The 20,147-nt window shown below is 40.1% G+C and overlaps 2 protein-coding genes across 3 annotated transcripts in view; both read left to right on the plus strand.

Annotated features, from left to right (window-relative positions):
• The first annotated feature begins 1,449 nt into the window (after positions 1-1,449).
• septin5b (septin 5b) lies at positions 1,450-13,445 on the plus strand. The gene is made up of 12 exons (XM_074691088.1): positions 1,450-1,755; positions 1,940-1,950; positions 5,198-5,288; positions 5,983-6,069; positions 6,161-6,284; positions 9,276-9,410; positions 9,494-9,611; positions 9,888-9,989; positions 10,185-10,281; positions 10,377-10,512; positions 11,943-12,045; positions 12,205-13,445. Exons 1-12 carry the CDS (start codon positions 1,710-1,712, stop codon positions 12,265-12,267), a joined length of 1,113 nt encoding a protein of 370 aa, XP_074547189.1. The 5' UTR covers positions 1,450-1,709; the 3' UTR covers positions 12,268-13,445.
• Positions 13,446-14,466: 1,021 nt separating this feature from the next.
• mctp1b (multiple C2 domains, transmembrane 1b) overlaps positions 14,467-20,147 on the plus strand; it is a 31,682-nt gene continuing 26,001 nt past the window's right edge. For both annotated transcript variants that reach the window (XM_074691086.1, XM_074691087.1), the window contains exon 1: positions 14,467-15,323. In XM_074691086.1, the coding sequence (XP_074547187.1) occupies positions 14,808-15,323 (516 nt within the window). In that variant the 5' untranslated portion in view covers positions 14,467-14,807. The remainder of the gene's footprint in view (positions 15,324-20,147) is intronic.

Consider the following 20,147-nt stretch of genomic DNA (forward strand, 5'->3'; position numbering starts at 1 on the left):
TCGGAGCAAAATATCTGTAATCTAAAACTCATTTTTTTCTGCAGCCTCTCAGGATTTTCTAATTTAGCCACATAAGTCACTATTTCACTGAAAAGATTCAAAGTTGAAATGTGTTTACTTTAAATCATAAAAGTAATTAAATGGAACATAAATGTGCATGTATCCAAACACTGTATAAGTCATCTGAAATGCAGCTGCCTTGCTGATTTTCATGTCTTTTCTCTTGATTTACAAATTGTTTTAAGTCAATCAGAAACTGCCTAACGGACTCAGTCTGTGTTAAGGTTTGTGGTCATGCTGTACACAGCTGCAGGAATAGTTTACCGGAGGATAGAAATAGATCTGCAGGTCCAAACAAGGAAAACCAGGACAAAAATAGGAAGCAAGCACACGAACATGTTTGCACTAAATAAATAAATATATATAAGGCAACAATGACTAATAATGTATACCATGTCTGTATTTAAATCAGACTGTTATTGTAGGATGTAAACAACACAAAAAGTCCACTTTAAGTAACCTTTAATTAAACAAAGCTCAATATATTCAGGTTACAGAGAGTTTAAAGTGATTGTTGTCCTATTCCTGACTCATAGAGGATTTCAGCAGCTCAGGGTCGTATCTCGTGTTATGAGTCAGGGCTGCAGGCAGGCCAATTTAGGACCTTGACTCTTCTACTACAGAGACATAATGTTGTAATCTGGTTTATATCTGGCTTCCTCTTTGCATGCTACAGTAGTAATCCAACTTTTTGGTTTTTGAATTGTTTTTGAGCTCATGCAGTGATCTCCACTACAGAGTCCTGTCTGTTTTGAATGCAGTTCTGCCTTTGGACCTGAAGATCTGGTCTATCCAGTCTTGATTTTTGGTTCTTGTCACTTTTGTCAGAGGTTTCTTCAGATCTTCTGAATCTTTAATGAAATTATGTTCCATAGTTGAAGAAAACCACAAACTCTGAGGAAGATTATTCTAAAACTATTTATCTTTTTGCTCACACAGTCCCTCAGAGAGTGGTGAACCTCTTCCTTTCTCTCCTCCTGACAGACTCCCTTCCAGTGTCTCCTTTACACACCCAGTCCTATTGATAAATCTCCTTAATGGTTTTGTGATGTTACTCGGGCTTCTTTTTGTTGTCTCTGTACAAACTTTTTTGAAGCATGCAGTTATATTAAGCAGATGTTTTCCTCATTTTTCAGATTAAGCTTTTTTTTTTTTTTTAACTTGATTTACATTAAATGTGGAAATCAAATGATTTGAAAAACTTAAAGTTTGTCCTTCATAAACATTTTATCATATTAATCACATAAATTACTACAAAATCAGTTGTGAGTGTAGCACAGGGTGATGTTTGCCCAGAATCTTTGATAAAGCTGCGTGTACAGAGCAATACTGCCACCTCCTGTGTAATCACGTGAACTACGTGTCGTTTTCCACAGCTTAAACACTCACAATGAGTGAATCAGTCTGCATGCACAGAGACAGAGTGTAGCGATGAGACTATGACGGCACACTCATGAATTTGTTGTATTTTATCTGATCTTTTTGTTTTATTCTGACACACCCCTGTGCTCTTTTGGACCTCTCTTATTGCTGTAGCGCTTAAACATCATTTCTCCACATCATTTATTCCTCATCTGGAAATTTGAAGCGGCTGCGGACCCGCCCCTTTCATTCAGTTTGGACGCGCTTCCCACCAACTGTGACCAGAGATGACGGCCAACAGCAGCAGGTACAGGAGCCGCGCGCCCCGGTCAGGTAAGCTCGTGCAGGTGATTAATCACCCTCCACGCGACGTAGACTCTCATTTCAATGAAGCATCGATGAATCCAGGTTGGAGAGAAACCACATGATGCTTTGTTTTTCCCTCCGGGTGCTCTCTTTGTGACTGTGCTCACTGACGGACTGATGGTGTCTGCTGGAATCTGACTTCATCTCTCAGAGGATGCAGAGGTAAGACACGCAGCAGACGAAAAGGTGTGTGCATGAGTGAGAGTGTGTGCATGTGCATGTGTATGTGTGTGTGTGTGTGTGTGAGAGGATCCCTCTTACAAAATAAAAGCCCCCCTGCTGTGCGCGACCCAACATCATCTCTTTGTTTTGGTGGCTGCACAGATTTTAGTGACCTGGCTGAGCTGAGTCAGACTCTCCTCCTTTGTCCTCCTTTACTCTCTGTCAGACCCACTTATAGAAACACATGGTTCACTTCAGACAGGTTTTATGGTTTCTACTGTTTGATACAACTCAGTTTCTCATTTCCCTTTATTTGCAACATCTGTACACATCTGCAAACACGCTTGAACATCTTGAATGACTCATAAATTAAGCGTTTTGGTCTGTTTTGTATAAAAAATGTCAGATTTTCAGTGATATCTGAAGGTTTTCATTGTAAGAATTTGGGGATTTTATTCATTATGTATTGCATTTATTAAGATTTTTTGTTTTTGACCCATGCTTGAACAAATATGACATTTATAGGCAATACGTTCCTGTTTCTGGGAATACCAATCACTGTTCTTTGATGTTTTATACTTGAATTATCCACAAATGCATGAAAATGGACATTTAATGTAGTCTGGTGCAAAAAGTCTAGTAATCACACAGTGCAACACTCTACAAACCTTTACGACTCTATTTCTATTACGAGTTGTGAATTATTAAAGCATCACAATGCCAGCTCAAATCTTCAGCAGAGGAAATATTCAAAACTAGGCATAAAAATCAGGATTATTTCCATTAAAAGGGACAATTTTGCAACCAAAAGACATACACACCTTTTCAGTGTGTATCTCAGCTTGTTTTTTATTTTAAATAAGGCAAAACTTGATAAGAGTTTGCATTTCAAGATAAGAGATGACAGAGAAGAATACTGTAATAGTTTTTTTTTAAAATAAGTTCTCTGTCGATATAGTGATTAGTTTGGCTCTAATAATGACCTTTCTAATGAAAGAAAGCACAAAATAAGAGGAATGTCATGAAGTTTGAGCTACCTCTGGTCAGAAAATTGAATTCAACACCCATATTAACACTCTGGATGAATAATTAAGCAAAGAAACTTTGTGAATCTTGAACATATTTCACTGTAAACCTTACTTTGTAGACTCATAAGTGAGAATATTTGGGTAATATAACTCATCTCTGTCCTGGTCTGGCCTACATGCAGCCTCTCCTCACCACCTCCACTGTGCTCGTTGAATTCTTTAGATCCGTATCCCTAAAATCCCACGAGCTCTTTCAGGACACGTTGCCTTCATCCTGCCTCCATTGCAGCTCTGTGTTTTTCTTCCATGAGGAGTTGGATGGCAGCGCCGAGGCTGAGTCAGAGCAGCGGGCTCAGACGTGGCTCAGCCAGCAGTCTGATATCTGTGTGTGGGAGTGACTCGCTAACACATCCACAGACAAAATGTCAATATGGAAGCAATACCAAAAACCAATCTCCCACACACACCTGCATGAACATGGATTCCTCACCCTGCAGGAGTCAGGATAATGCACTCTGAATTAGATTTAAGAGCTGATGCATCCTGGAGGAGAAATATCAGGAAATGTACTTTTATCTCTCTGACCATCTGTCCCTTAAAAGCTCCTCTCTGCCATAGCTCTCTATCTCTCTGTGTGTTTATAATCTTTACTGTGGATCCCTCTTCTTTCTGTGTGTTCAGATGCATACTCATGCCTTTGTCCTTTCACTCCCCACCCCCTCCTCATGTGCCGCCGCCAGCCTTCCACACTGTTATGAATACATGGGAGAACCTCAGGGCATGTTCTCAGCCTCTACATGGCCTGCCCTCCTGCCACTTTAATAAAATATGAAAGGAATCATGGGAATGTCCTACTAACACAACTACTGAAGCAGTGCTGTGGACTACGGGGCCAAAGCTGACCCAGAACACCAGTAGCTATACACTTATATAATGCAGCTATAACCTGATTTCTGTTTGCTTTCCTTCAGGAAAAATAAATCATTCTTTAGTTATAATATTTCAATAAAAATAACATTTCAAGTCTAAAGAAACTTAAACACCATTTGGAAATCCTTTCCATTGTTATCCAGTAAACTGGGAGGCTGACAAACAACAAGATAGCAACATCACCTGAGAATATAACTGACTTTTATTTAAGTTTACTTGGCAGGTGTTACCTGTACATGTACGTAGGGTTAAAGTTGGTATTACTACATAAATGCCAACAATTACAAGCAAATAGTCTGCAGAAAGTGGGCAAAAAGCTAGAGGCACAATGTTCAGAGCCTACAAATTTCTAAAACGTATCAAGTTTTATCTTGTGCACAAAAATAATTATTCTTTATGCACAAAATTGCAATAAGATAATCATAACCTTTGCATAAGATAATTATTTGTATGTACAGTATATGACATTTGTTGTGTTGGGAGGAGTTTGCACAAGATATTTATCGTGAGCATGGATGAAACAGCTCGTCAAAACAAGGTGATAACTTGTGTCACATGAGAATAATATCTTGTGCAAACAGTTTAAAGTTAGTTGTAAGCACAAAGTTATGAACTTGTTTTGATTTCTGTGCACGATTAAATCATCAAGTGTAAGCAATGTGTCATCTATGCATTTGACTTTCTGTAGTAACATAATGACTTGCTCACTCTCTTAATCATCTTGAGGGAGTGAGTCATGTAATTCGCACAAGATGATCACTAGTGAGTACAAGATAACTTGTCTCCACAAGATGATTTAATAGTGAACATAAGTTAATCAACTTTTTAAAATGACCAGATAACGTATATATAATCATCCTATGTGAACTAGTTATCTTGTGCATGCATGTTGGATTTTTGCTATTGATAATGGTTGAATTTGAGCTTAATTTTTCATAGAATAAAATTTCTTTATTCAACGAGTAAGCTACCAGTTAGTTTCTGTGCTTGAATATCATAAAGTTTGAATCAGATTGCCCCTGGACTCAGAAACAGTTCATTAAAAATTGTAAACAAAGAAGCATTTTTGATAGATACCATTCTATGGTGTAGTTCAGGAATATGCATCCAAAGGCAAAGCATGTAGCAATGTTTTCAGGTATTATGCAGCTCCAGAGGTGATGGTGCTATGGGTAAAATAACCATCCTAAAGAGAAATAAATCAAAGTAAATTGACCACCATTTTTCCTTCAGCTTGCTGCTTTAAATCTTCATTTTGTCTGACTAATTTATTCTGTGTGTGTTCCTAGGAAAAAGACTACGTCGGCTTTGCCACGCTGCCCAACCAGGTCCACAGAAAGTCTGTGAAGAAAGGATTTGACTTCACGCTCATGGTGGCAGGTCAGTGATGAAAAGACTTCAGTTTTAGAAAGACATGACTTTTAAGGGTTTAAGTGGTGCAGTGAATAAAAAATGTTGAAGCCAAAAGTTCCTGAATCAAACACAAAGACAGGGCCGTTAATATAAGCTTGAGCTATGAAATCTAGAAAAATGTGGCATTCAGCAAACTGTATGTTGCTTTAATAAAGAAATAATGCTAGATTACAAATAAGACTGAAATACAGAGTGTGAGCTCCAATGTTTTGTCCTCCACTACTACATTTCTGCATTTGATTTTTTTTTTGCTTGTATGGCCTTGAGAAGAGCCCTGTGCAAACCACCTCTGCACACAGATCAAATTAAAAATCCATCTTAGCCTCAGAAATGACTCAAACTGCTTTCTGCAAGGCAGCAATTTACCACCACCACACCTCCGCACCGTCGCAGATTTCACAAGTTCCCTGTGTTCTCTGTGAAATTTTTGGGCTTTGCTGAAATCTGAATCTTAATCTCAAGGAACAAAAACAAGCTCCATAAATCTTCTCTTGTAACATTCTGATTTGATGAAGCTTTAGTCCATTTGCTTAAAAGCCCTGCAGCCTTTTAGAGACAGAAGGTGAAGAAAAATTGTGACAGTTTAAAGGGGCTGTAAGGCAGGTGGAAAAAAGTAGTTTTGACAATATGAACGGCCTGAACTTCCCGTTGTCTGTTTCAGGAGAGTCTGGTCTGGGTAAATCCACGATGGTGAACAGCCTCTTCCTCACCGACCTGCACAAAGACAGGAAGCTGCTCAACGCAGAGGGTGAGTCACCAACCAATCACACACCTCCATTCTGCACCTGTGTTTTGTCACACCTGAGACTGACGTGTGTGACTCTGTTTGGACTCTGAAGAGCGCATCAGTCAGACGGTGGAGATCACCAAGCACACGGTGGACATCGAGGAGAAGGGCGTAAAGCTGAAACTCACCATCCTGGACACGCCTGGGTTTGGGGACGCCGTCAACAACACTGAGTGGTGAGTGTTCTGATCACTGTTAGACCAAAGGAGTTATAAGTGAAGTGAAACCCACACACCACCTATCTGACCTGTCTTTTCAGCTCTGTCTGTCACCCACGTAGAAATAAAGCTCTGCTGTCGCTCTTTTCACTTGCTGTTAGACTCTCACCTACCTCCAGCTCCATCTGTCTGTCCCTCAAAGTGTATAACTGTGTGAGAGTTTCTCCTTTTTTCCTCAGGCCTGGTGTTTCTTTTAGTTTACAGCTCCAGTATTGATTAAACATCATCAGCCTTTTAATTATATTTCTCACACTCTCACTGACCCTGATCTATTGATCTGTAATTGCTCTGTGTTGGTGTTTCTGCAGTGATGCAGTCTGAGTGTTTTTCATTTAAAGTCTGGAATATAAAGGGGATTGCAGAGGATTGCATCAGAAAACAAGCACATTTCTGTTTGCTGAAATCACCCAGAATCCTTTGACTTCGTGTAAATGACAACAAGTTTGGAGAAATTTTTACGAAACAAGACAGAAACACATAAAATCAAGCGGTGTGGTCAGATATTTCTGTTCTGTACTCACCGTCTTCTTCAGAGTCAGCTCCACAGCTCTGATAATTCCTGAAAATGCTGCTTTAAATGCTGCTTGAAGTTGCTTTTCTAATAATAATAAGTGACTCTTGCAGACTCGTCCTCACCCTCTGCGTTGGCCTGCTGAGTTAAATCTGCAGACATCAGCAGTGACACCACCATCGCCTCCTGTCCACTTGATAAGCTCACCGCCACTACAAACTAAACCGCTCATCAGCAGAACAGAAAAATGCCAGAGAAGATTTTTATTGAGTATTCTTACATACAGGTAAATTAATAATGTAGATAATATCGACTGCCCGTCAGATCAGCCTGTGAGAGCAGATGAGGAGGAGGGAAAAATGTGCACCTCGCTCCTCAGGGTGATGTCGACCTCTGCGTGTCCACCACTGCTTATAGAGATATTAATACATAAAGAAAGTGTGTTTTCAGCAGAACAGAGCAGAGCTAGAGTACAGGAAGGATCTGAAGAGTTAAAACGGCCTCATGAGATCTCTTACGAGCAGCAATAAAGGATACAGAAAGAGGGGGTGTCGCCAAATATGAGTCAGATATTTGTTTGTGGACTATTTCTTTGAGGACTGAGAGGCAGCTTCTTTAGGGCTAGGACTTCAACAGGTTAATAAGGATTAATAACATGAATTGCATAAGAAAAAAAAATTAATGCATTTATTCCAGTTTATTGTTGCATTCTAGACAACATAGATTGTTTTGCAGTGCAAAAATTCATGATGTGCCAATCATATCGCTGAAAAGAAAATGAATGTCTATTCACTTGGTCAGAAGTGAGGTTATCACAAAAACTGCTCCCCCTAGTGGCTGGTTGCACTATAGGTCAAAAACTCAGTCTCCCCATTCATTCTAATGGAGCTGTGGTCAAACTTGAAAAAAATAAATACACCTCAGAAAATTTTCTCGCTGTTGCTTTGGGGATACATAGGGCTGCATTGTGTTCAAGTCCTCTTTTTCCAGAATAGTTTCTTTTTCATTAGTTATTATACATCAAACTGGGTTTTATGTCACGTTTCAAAACAGCTGCCGCTCTTGTGTCGTTTTTTTTCGGAGATAGTAATATATGTTCAGAAGAGGAGCCAAAAAGAGATTAGACTTGGAATAAAAAGGGCTTGTTTTTGTCACACAGCCCCACTCAGATTCCCTGCTGCAAAGACTCTGTCTGCAAAATGACAGCACCTGTGACAGGGCTATTTCGGCTTCAAAACTGTAGATTTTGAAAAAAGCACAAAAAAAAATCAACCTTCAAGAAGTGTGTTGAAAACTAAATGGATAAGATATCCCAAATCTTTTTTTAAACCATGTATGTTAAAATGAGTGATAATTGGGATTACTCTGCATTTGGAACCAGCCTCAAGTGGACATGAGAAGAACTGCAGCTTTTTCTGCACATCTACATGTGCCTCTTTTTTTAACACCAGAAGTTTTTTGTGAGTGTTTTTGTTTTTTGCTTAGCCTGTTTCATTCCTGAATACTTTAAAGGTAGGATCTGCACTAATTTTGGTTATTGTTAGTAAACTCAACATTCAAACTGGGCTCCTCCTCCTTGGCTCAGTGCCAGCAGCAGCACACACCCATTACCTAACCAAAGCTGTGTGAACATGTTCATTAGCCCACCAACCACCTGCAGCATCGTGTTTCTTCGTGGGATAGACTCCAGATTCTTGCGCTTGACTTGGCATGTTAGCACAAGCTAATCACAGATATTTTACACATATCGGCTCAGTAGAAAGCCAGCTCGCATTGCTTTTCATCCTGAGCTGCTCTCCAAGTGCCCGAAAGTGAGTGAAAGTCGAGTCAAGCTTCACCCTCATTTGGTAAAAAGCTTTACCTGTTTGGCGTTTTGTTTCACTTTGGTTGTATTTTTCTTTTTCTGTGCTACGTCCACTGTTGTAGCTGCCTGGGTTAGCTTCTTCCACTTCCTTATCAGTCACTTGTGCAATGGGTGTGCAGTGATTGGCTGATGTAACTTCTCACTTACGTACTCTACCATCAGAAAACATCCCATAACAACCATAACATCAACATACAGGCAGAGGAGGGAGTTTGAGGCAGACAGAGACACTGACACACATCTGTAGAGGCCAGTAGGAGACAATTGAGCAAGATTGAGCAGGATTAATCATGTAAAAATTGACATTCTGTTTTTAAGTAAAATCCTGCAAATTCTACATTTAAAATGAAGGAAAGGATTCAGGGATGTAAATTAAGAAAAATCAGAAAGAACTCACTGATCTCCAAACTTTCCGAAGGCTTTGCGAGTTTTTGTTTTTTGGTGTTAGATTGAACAATTAAAGATCAAAGATGGATTGATTGTGTTTGTTTCTTTTCCTTTGGCTCATGATTTTTTTTTCTGTGTTACAATCTAAAAACAAAGAAAGTCATGCTGATCTTATTGTGTCTTGCAGCTGGAGAGCAGTCACAGACTACATCGATCAGCAGTTTGAACAATACTTCAGAGACGAGAGTGGACTGAACAGAAAGAACATCCAGGACAACAGAGTCCACTGCTGCCTCTACTTCATTCCTCCATTTGGACATGGGTAACATTTCTACTATGCAAATGTGGTATTTATTAACATGTGAATGTGTGAAGAAGGTCAGTAAAGGTCATGTTCTCCTGCAGGCTGCGTCCAGTCGACATCGAGTTCATGAAGGTGCTGCAGGACAAAGTTAACGTGGTTCCTCTCATCTCTAAAGCTGACTGTCTGACTCCGACTGAGATCAAAAAACTTAAAGAGCGGGTAAGATCACAACACAAATAATACACACACAGCTCTTTATGTTAACTGTGCTTTACAGTAACCATACACATGCTGAGAATGAGCATCAGTAGAGCGAGGAAACAAAAGATGAGCTCAGGTTTGGGTTCAGTTTCAGCTCAGTGTGGGAGGACTCCAGTTGTAAAGTTTCCTCTGACCTCCTGATAAATTTGTAGCATCAGTGGGAGGTTGTAAGAGTGTGTTTGTGAGTGTTTTACCTGTTATCCACTAAATCTTGTGTGTGTGTTGTTCCTCCAGCTGAGGGAGGAGATCGATAAGTACGGGATAAAGATCTACCAGTTCCCTGACTGCGACTCTGACGAGGATGAGGAGTTCAAGCGTCAGGATAAAGAGCTCAAGGTGCTCCTGAATCTGTGTTCTCATATCTTCCAAAGCATGTAAAGAAATGAATTTGCTTTCTGAGCAGCTGTTGTAAAATGGGAAGAAATGAAGCTGTAAGCTGCTGATATTACTGAAATATTTTTAAAGCTGACGTATCCTTGCTTTGCCTCTCTGACCTGAGTTTTCCTGCCACTGCTGCTGTTTGTGATGCAGGAGAGCACTCCGTTCGCTGTGATCGGCAGCAACACGGTGGTGGAAGCTCGAGGTCAGAGAGTGCGAGGGAGGCTCTACCCTTGGGGAATAGTGGAGGGTAGGAAACTCTCTGCAGCCGTCTATCTCCAATCTCAGCAGATATTTCTGGCTTGGCCTGGCTCACACAGTTATCTTTCCCCTGCACTCTTACAGTGGAGAACCCGGCTCACTGCGACTTTGTGAAGCTGAGGACCATGCTGATAAGGACCCATATGCACGACCTTAAGGACATCACCAGTGACGGTCACTATGAGAACTACAGAGCCAAGTGCATCCAGAACATGACCAGGTACACAAGCATGGAGAAATCACATGATCTAATTTCTGTTGCTCACACTACGGGTCCCCAGTTTTCCATTTGTTTATTAAAATGATGCAGTTTATGCCTTTAATGTACAAAACAAACTATGGTTTGATCTTGACATTCTAGTCGTTTTGTTAATCATATCACAACAGAATCATCAGATTTGATTTTTAATCTTACAAATAAGTTATATCGTTCATCAAAAATAAATCTGGAAGGGACTGACTTTATTTTTTACAGCTGGTGGAAAAATTTCTTTCATATAATCTATGTATGGTTTACAAAAAGTGAATTAGTGGTTCATATAGGCTTTAACGAATTTGTAGATGTAAACTCCTCTTTTAGAACTAGAAGTGACAAGATTTGCCGGTGCTTCTTTCGCATCTTTTCATTTCTATCACACATACCGAACCGTTAGTGTTGTTGTATTGTAGTTATAATGCTGACTCATTCCAGTAGATGGCAGTAATTCACCAAAACCTGCCACCAGCTGAGACAAACAGTGTTAGTGCCGTGCATTGTGAGAAACAGTGTATGACACTGATCCGTTGCATACTGAGAAATGTTCCTGCGTCAGTAGGACAATCAAGGATTCTTGGCATACTACAGATTTTGCTAGTTTTCGAAAAATCCTGATGATGAAGCGAAGATTTCAAGCTTTGGTTCATTAGTCCATCTTCCATCTTCGGTGGTCCATTGGTGCTGTTTAATGGCCCAGTCAAGCTTCTGTTTCTCCTCCTGACTCTGATGGATGTCTTTCTGTCTGCAGTCTGATCTGTCAACGCTGCATCTCAAAGTCTTCTCTTCACAGTAACTGAAACTGAGACTGTGAAACTATGACCTCTTTAAAGCTGAAGCTGTTGACTCTTAGAAACTGGTCTTCTGATTCTGGTTTGGCTTTGGCTCTGCCAGACCTCTTCCTCTCTAGTCCCAGTTTCTGAGTGTCTTTGGATGCTGAAAAAACTCTCCTCACTGAGCTCACCTTGACTTTCTTTGACTTCATTTCTCTGGTGGAAAGACCTCTTTCTGGAAATGTCCAGATGCTCTTTCTTTCATTACACAACTTAATGCTCTGTAGGAACTGGTAGCAATTTTAAGGCTTGAACTTTCTCCATTGCTGCAAAACTGGCAGCAACACAAAATTTTGGACCACATCAATTTTCTCAATTGGACCTGAAAAGCTTGAAATTCAATAAAAATCTGAATAAAAAACTGAATAAAATTGGGTAATGTATCTTATAATGGGTTGTAAACAACAGTTCTTTTAATGTGTTTAATTGAGCTCTTTAATGATTCTGTGCAAAACGCTTTGCCTTGATGTTCAGTGTGAGTACTTTTGTCCACGCTGATTGAGCTCTGCAGTGAAAGAAACACCGTGTTCTGTTCATCCCTCATCTTTATCTCCTTCCTTTCAGTAAGATGAATGCTGATCAGCGCGTGGAGAGCCCCATCCCCATCCTGCCACTGTCCACACCGGACGTGGAGACAGAGAAACTCATCAAAATGAAGGATGATGAAGTAAGAAGGAGCTTCTTTAATAAACCTCAAACAGTGAATAATGCACCGCAGCAAGTGTTATGTAACCGAGACGCTGATTTAAAATGATGACCTATATGTGAGGTAATCTGTCTCTGATCCCTCTTGTTTCCTGTCCCTCTGTCTTTATCTCCTCTGCAGCTGAGGAGGATGCAGCAGATGCTCCAGAAGATGCAGCAGCAGATGCATGAGCAGGACCTGTGACGTCTCTGGCTCTGAGCTTTTACTTAGGTGTTACACCAGGACGAAATCCAACACAGCACCGGCTAAATCCTTAGAAATCCATCTCCCCAGGGGATGTGAGGAAGGAATATTTACCCCATCACTCACAGAGTAATAAGTAGATGAGTGACAGCATGCTGGAGGATGTATTTAACCTGTTTAAATGTTTTTCCACTCTTTTTTTAAAGTATTTAGCCAAGTGAGTTGTAGTTAGGCAATAGGACGTAGTTGCACTTTGTTACCTTTAAACCACTGAATGAGACTAACGCACCTTAGCCTCGACGTGTGGAGCAGTTGATGCACTGACTGTGTGGGCACTTAATGTTTGTGAGGAGTAACTTATGCTAATGAGCTGAAAAGTTGCTGATTGTTTGGACATGTGGTTAAAGATCAGTCTGTATGGAGAGCAAAAGCAGGCTGTTGGTGATCTGAGGAGGATTTATTTTGCTCCATAAACCGATCTCTGCGTGGAGAGCAGCTAACAATCTGTTCTATGCTACTAAAGGTAATCAGGGTTTAGATTTCTTGACGTCCCTAAATGCATCAAAAATGACTGATCCACCTTTAGACCTTCCATTTTCCCAGAACTGAATTTAGACCCTAGTTCAGAAAATCCAAACGCACATAGTTCTAGGGATGAAGGCCCTGGTCAAAATAAGAAAAACAACTTGCACAAATGTCATAATTTAGAGCTGAAATCCCCAAATATGACTCTTGACGAGATTAACAGCCATGAACCAACCAAGTAGTGCAGACAAACATCTAAAGTGCCGAACCATCAGCTTCTTTTTGATCCTTGAGCTGCTGTGTGAATGAGTGAGATTGAAAAACTAAGAGAATTTAAGAGTTGGTACATTCTTTCGGAAAGCCATGGTATTTAACGTGTCATAGAGGCTCTTCTTCAAATATTAAACCTTTGATAATAATTATACTGTGAGAAATCATAGGGGAAAGAGTTCATGAAAAAGAATACTACATATGGTACTCAATACTCAATGTTGTCAGAATTGAAGGCAGATTAAGACGATGCAAGAGCTTTGAGACAATACAATAATAACAGTAATAATACTTGTTTTTGTAAAGCTCTTTTCAAACTGTGTTTCTGAGTGTTGTACAGGAAAACAAGGACAAGTAATAATGGCTGGAAAATTGAATAAAGTGTTTTGTTTTCATGTAGAGATGTGTAGGTTGGTTTATGAAGCAAGATTTGGGAACTGAAGAGCAGAGGCTGCAAATGTTGGCACTTGATTTTTGACACCGTCACATCATCCAACATTGTTTCATCAACTAGGAAGCTTATGTAGTCGGTTTTTTTTTTTTTTTTTTTTTTGCAAAAGTTTAACAATATGATAGAATAGATTACGATGCAAGCCTTATCAGAACAAAAAGGTCTTTCTGTACTTCTGTCCTGGGCCTATATGCCATCATATCCAGTCATTAGATAAACGGGACCATTAGTTTTAATGTACCATCATAGAACGACCCATTTGGAGAATTAGCTGCATTCATAACTAAGTAAACAGCCAATTAATGAATTATGGCATGAAAGCGAGGCAAGTGCCGAATGCTATAATTCAGGGGAACCTCCTGGAAAAACCCAGTCTATCAACAAATATGAATTGTGCATGTGTGCTCTGTATAAGCATCAATAGACATAAGACAAGAGACAAGATTGGGAAAAATAAAAAAAATTCATAGGAAGAATCATGCAATAATTCTGCCGTTAGCGGCTGCTAGCGTTCACTTTAATCGCTAATGGCTAGATGTGCACAGGACCTGGTCATGACTGGCCTCTGGGGATGTTTTGGGCTTGATTTTGGAGAATCATTTTTTTCCTCCTTTTTTTGTAGGAAAAGGCACTTGACCCACTGAAACCAATTCCCTTGACTCACTTTTAACTGTGTGAGCACCTTATGTTTGTGAGGAGTGACTTATGGGCTGAAAAGTTGCTGTTTGTTTGGAAATTTTATTAAAGATCAGTCTCTATGGTGAGCAAAAGCGGACCACTAGACTGTCCTTTTACTGATGTTACTTTGGTAAAAATTATGTTTTTGTGTGGTGACAAACAGTAAAGGGGTCTATGGGCACTGAGTCACTTCTGGAAGCAGCCTCTAGTGGAAACATTGGGGAACTGCAGTCAAAAGTCTTGTTTTCCAGCACATTTTCCAAGTCCAGTCAGGAAGCTTTTATTGAGGTAGTGGGTGACTTATGAAACTTGGATGCAGGAAGGAGGAAGGGGGGGCTACAGCCAAGTCCTCCTCTAAGACCCCCCTCCACTTCTCAGACAGGCCCAGCTGTCTGTGTTTTCTCTGCATGCTGTTGCCACACAGTAAATACCTCCATGAAAAGGGGGCAGGACGACCACAGCAGCTGCCAGCGGTGTAGCCCACCGTTCACGTCCGTGTTTCCGTATGCGTTCCTCGGTGCGATGCGGCTGATAAGTGTCGATACAGGTTGCGTAACTTTATTCCGCAGATCAGCAGCCTGAGTGTCGCCTGTTGGAGCCCGGATCGGAGGCGGGAATGGAGCGGAGCGACGGGGATCAGAATGAGAGCAGCTCGTCCCACCAACACAGCACGATGTGGAAACAGTTCCAAGCCAAAGCAAAGCCGCTGCTCAGCCCCAAGCTGGGCTCCAGAGACCCCGAGGAGAAGAAGGAGAGGTCGGGGTGGATGTTCAAGAAGATGAAGCGGAAGGAAAGCGACGCCTTGGACCGAGTGATCTCCTCCTCACAGCCGGACTTACTGTTCTCCTCCCCCCAGGTGGAGGAGGCTCAACTCTGCGGCAAAGTGGCGGCCAGCGGCTCCGGAGCGGGCCGGGAGAAGCTGCTGGCGTTCAAGCCCGGCAGCATGAACAAGCCAACGGTGGCTCAGCTGGTGCAGTCCCATCACAAGAGCTCCTCCCTGGGGTCTGCGTGTTTGGAGAGGCTAGCCGAGCCTTCAGGCGGCAGCGGTGGTGGCGGCAGCGGCGAAGGAGGCGACGCGGCAACATCTGCTACAGCTGCAGAGGCACCGCTGGAGCGCAAAGATGATCAGCCGGTGAGCTCATACCTGTCTAAAATGAGGGGTTGTCTTTAGAAACGAAAGCGTGGACACGTACTGTCTTCGATTATTATTGGTTAATCGATGATTTGACACTTTAAAAGGCAAGTTTCGTTGCAGATTGACGCGCGTCACACGCTGCAGACTGTGAGGAATAACTAAACAGATGGATTATCGCCTGAAATAGATTAAAATGACATTAAACCTGAACCTTCAGGTGTCAGACGTTTAGATTAAGTCTCATATCATTTATAGTGTGTTATTTTCTTAATTTAATCTGCGTTCAATGAATAATAACGAACTTTATATAGTGATGCGTTCAAAAAGCTCGTTCATTTGATTATCAATCAAGCAGAAAAAACATTTTAACCTAAAATTAAGCAAAGACAAGCAGAATAAACAAAAGAGGTTTAAATTTGTTCAAAATATTGTGTCTTTCCCCCCCCTATTTTAAAGTATATATTATAAATACTCAACACTCACAGTTTTGTCCTGTTTTTGACATTTATTCAATCAAACTTGTGCTTAAAACAAGCACCACTTTGTGGGAACAGTTTGTGCATTTCTTAGATGATTAAAACATTTTTTGTCGGTGCACAAGGAATTAAACCCTTGCAGAGAGGCTTAGTATGCAGGTTGCTGCAATGTAGCGCTTCAATTATTTATTGTTCCTTAAGGCACAATACTGGAATTAATACAACTTTCACTCTTATTGATTCATGCATTGTGATAGTTTGATTTATTGGACCATTAAGAGGGCCAATTAAAGAGTTGAATCAATTATTAGCAAAGCTTAAGAAGAGGTAAGGAGTTGGGGGAGGCAGGTTGATGCTTTAAGTATGGTAATAAAGAAACAAAATGAAAATTTGTGGGGTCTGCAGAAAGTTTAAGAGTTTAAAATGACCAATGCATCCACAGCAATGAAGGAAATATGAATAGACAACTTATAAATATTACAGAAAGGGAATAAATGTCATTTTGGAAATAAAAAAGGTGTCCCTGAACTTTTTAAACTCGTCTTTCAGAGGATACTGAGGTGGTTTGAAAGATGTCGCAGCCTCACTTTGTCAGGAAGACGAGCTGCAGGAGATGAGAGTGGACAGTTTGATGGGGAAAGTAACTCACAGGATGAAGTGCAGCTCTTTGGAACGTCCCAGGAGACGGGATCACGCCAGGTTTCAGCCCTGGCAGAGACAGAGTGAGATTTAGGCGACGAAATCCTGGGCCCATGTCAGAGGGAAAGGAAATATATGATAAGGCTGATTAGGTCTGTAATGTGTCAGGATGTGTCTGATTCTTCCTGCTGTGTATTCAGTTAGTGATATTTATCCGGGGAGCTAAGCAGAAGGCGGAGAAGAATTATGACTTTATCAATTCCCTTGGGCAAAATTCAATTTTCTTCCTTTGTGCAGTTTGCACACAAACACACACACTTATAAAGGAGCTGTAGGCAGCAAGCTGTGTGGTGTGGGGGTATAGTGAAGAAACAGCCATGTAGTAGAGCCCAAGGGAGACTTTACAGTTTTTTTGAAAGGGTAGTTTTAACTTTCACACATTGTAATTGCAGAGGCGAATGTTTTAGACTAAGAGAGGCAGGCCAATGAATAACAGGAAGAGGCTGGTGGCAGCACTGTAAAGACCACGAGGAATCCTATAGGGTACTATAGGACAGGGTACAGTCACATAGGATATAGCATGATAGGATACTATGTTATACCATGTGATATAATGTTATTACAATTTAATAAAATAAAATAAAACATGATTCCACGCAAAACAATATGATGTGATACAATATTACACAACAAAATATGACATAATACTAGACTAGACCATCCCACAGGATGCAGTTTGATAAGATTCATTATGATTCAACTCTATAAATTATAGTATACAAAACATTACAATGTGCTCCAACATGATACAGTACAATACTAAAGGATACAATAAACGATACAAAATAATATGAGACAATGCAAAATGGTATTATGAGTTATGACACAAAACCATATCACAGGATTTAATACAATATGATATTAAATAAAGCAGAGAGATACAGTACGAGTGGTACGAGATACAGAGATATTCAACTTCTAATGATACAACATGAAACAGGGCCATACAAAAGAGGATAATATGATTCAATACAGAAGGATACTGATGACAATATGAGACGAGGCAATACAAAAAAAAAAAAAGACAAGGCAGAACGACTTGACTGAAATTATATGAAATGATACGGTACAAAACAAGACAAGACATGTAGTTACAAAACAACACAAAACAATGCGGTATGGTACAAAATGAGATAAGAAAATTCAAGATGAATCAAGACGAGATGATACTGTTTGATACGACACAAGATGAGACAAGTGGATACAAAATGATACAAGACAAGATGATTTGATATGAACCGATACAAGATGAAACAATAAAAAATATGACATGATATGATACAACACTAAACAAGACCAGATGAGATACGATTTGACACCAGACCATACTGTATAAGGTATGACAACATACAATACAAAACAATATCAAATAGTTGGACAATAAATGGCAGGCTACTTTTAGGTAGAATATGAAAACAAACAGTATGCCACTCTGTGATACGATACGATACGATACGATACGATACGATACGATACGATACGATACGATACGATACGATACGATACGATACGATACGATACGATACGATATAGGGATCGGAATCTAAGACTGGTTCCTGTTGAGAATCAATAAGAAATGTTTCAATGCATCGATATTGTTAGCCTTTGTGCTTAACGATTCCCTTATCAATTCTTTACATTGCGCAGGAGCCGCTGGTTCTTACGTTGACCAGTCTGCTGCAGCTATCTTAGCTTAGCAGTGAGATAACGTTTCCCAATAAAACTCTGATTCAGGATTTTCAGCTTGAAGTTTTACTGAAGAACTGACTTCATAAAGAAATGTACATTACTCTCTCTCAGGAGATTCATATTCAGTACATTCAAAATGGTATAAATCACCTTATTTACTAAAATAACAAAATAACACAAGCTTGATGCTATTGTATATAGGAAACTGCATTGATATGCTAGCAGTTAGCATACACATACATCAGTATAACTTCAGCTTCAGAATAGAATTTTAACTTTTGTCACAGAAACATATCACATCAACTCTTTGTAAAAAATAATGATAATTTCAAATGTCAAAAGCTAACAGGTGATTGAAAGGCTCATGGTTGACTTCATAACTACGGAAAGCTTCTAAACAACTTAAACCATTGCTATAACCACTTTGAGACACTAGATGGCCTACTTGAATTGTTAATATATTACAACACAGTATATTGTCACATTGTGTGCAATTTTTACCTGTTTCTGTATAATTATGCCCAGAAATATCTAGATTCAGGGATCAATTACATTTTATTCACTTGCAGTATAAACTCAATTAAATGTTGACACAGAAAACCAAGAAAACCAAGAAAATTCACAACAGGAATTAAATTGACAAAGAATCAGATAAGCAGAATCGATAAGGGCATCGGTATTGACAAAATCTTATCAATTCCCATCCCTAATGCGATACAGTATGTGAAATAATACAGTTTAGTACTTTAAGATGTTATCAATCATTCAGTACCAATCTATATCTAACATGTTACGATATAACACACTATGACAGAATTCAATACAGTACATTTTATTTCAGTATAATATATGAGTTGAAATGATTCAACAAAAAACAATATGATCCCACTGAGTACAGTTTGATAGGATATAATAGAGCTGTAGAGTTCAAGAGGAGTCAATCTGATTTATTTTAATTTAGTATGATACATTATGATATGATGGACTTCGTCTGCAGAAGATTTAATCTGCTTTTGTTCACATATTCAGCCAAATCCTGGAAGTTTACTGCACAGACATCAGAGCAGTGTGTATAAAACATGTCACAGCGTCATGGTCTCATGACTCAGTCCTGCAGAGGGAATCCTCCTTCCATAGAAATGTGTCGACTCTGAGAGTTCTTTTATTGCACCATAAATCACTCATCTTCCCGAGGTCACTTTCCCTCCTCATTCTCTGCTGAGCCTCCTCTGAAGTGTCCTTGCTGATAAACCTCACAGCACCTCACCTGAGATCCATTAAGCTCCCTGACTTGCAGAGCTGTCAGGCTGTGAAAGCTGTTCTGTCAATTAGTAAACAAAGAAATCCACAGATACCCACACCTCACACCTCTGGGTTTAGAGCCTGCTGTGGTCTGTGTCAGTCTACGTGGGAGCCTGCACAGAGCCTCGGTTTGGTTCGATGTATTGAGGACTTTATTAAATGAAGAAGAGCTGTAACTCATCCTGTGGCTGTAATCTGAAATCCATACACATACAGCATCTATATACATTCTATATATACTGACTATAGAGTGTGAATATATTCATGGATGGCCTGAGCTGAGTGTGTTAACCATCCTCCTCGAGGGAAACCCTGCAGCTCAGTCACTCACATGTGATGGAGGATGCAGAGGCGGGGGGTCCTGTACATGTCAGCAGAAAGAGAAATGAGTCACAGGGAACGTGCAGAGAACGAGCATCAGTGGGGATGAGAAGGAACTTATACTTTTATCATTTATTAACTTAAAGGAGAGAAGCTTTCGCATATACAGAGATTTAAGAGAAAAATGAGCAGCAGCTTTTCTGCAAGTGAAACTCTGAAACGTGTGGGATTATTTAGCAAGGTAAGTGAAGCATAGTTTTCTCTTTCGACAGTGTTTTGTACATTTTTGGATGTGGTGAGTCCCTTCAGGAAAGAAGGGAACGGCCTGCATGTC

Source organism: Halichoeres trimaculatus, unplaced genomic scaffold (assembly GCF_033239565.1).
Source record: "Halichoeres trimaculatus isolate MK-OKI-2021-1 unplaced genomic scaffold, fHalTri1.1 fHalTri1_scaffold_16, whole genome shotgun sequence".
Lineage (NCBI taxonomy): Eukaryota > Metazoa > Chordata > Actinopteri > Labriformes > Labridae > Halichoeres > Halichoeres trimaculatus.

Bases quoted from the DNA above. Each gene is read 5' to 3' on its own strand.
- septin5b (XM_074691088.1), top strand. From the start codon at position 1,710: ATGACGGCCAACAGCAGCAGGTACAGGAGCCGCGCGCCCCGGTCAG. The intron at 9,612-9,887 runs GTAAGATCACAA...TTGTTCCTCCAG, and splicing joins TCAAAAAACTTAAAGAGCGG to CTGAGGGAGGAGATCGATAA. The intron at 10,513-11,942 runs GTACACAAGCAT...CCTTCCTTTCAG, and splicing joins TGCATCCAGAACATGACCAG to TAAGATGAATGCTGATCAGC.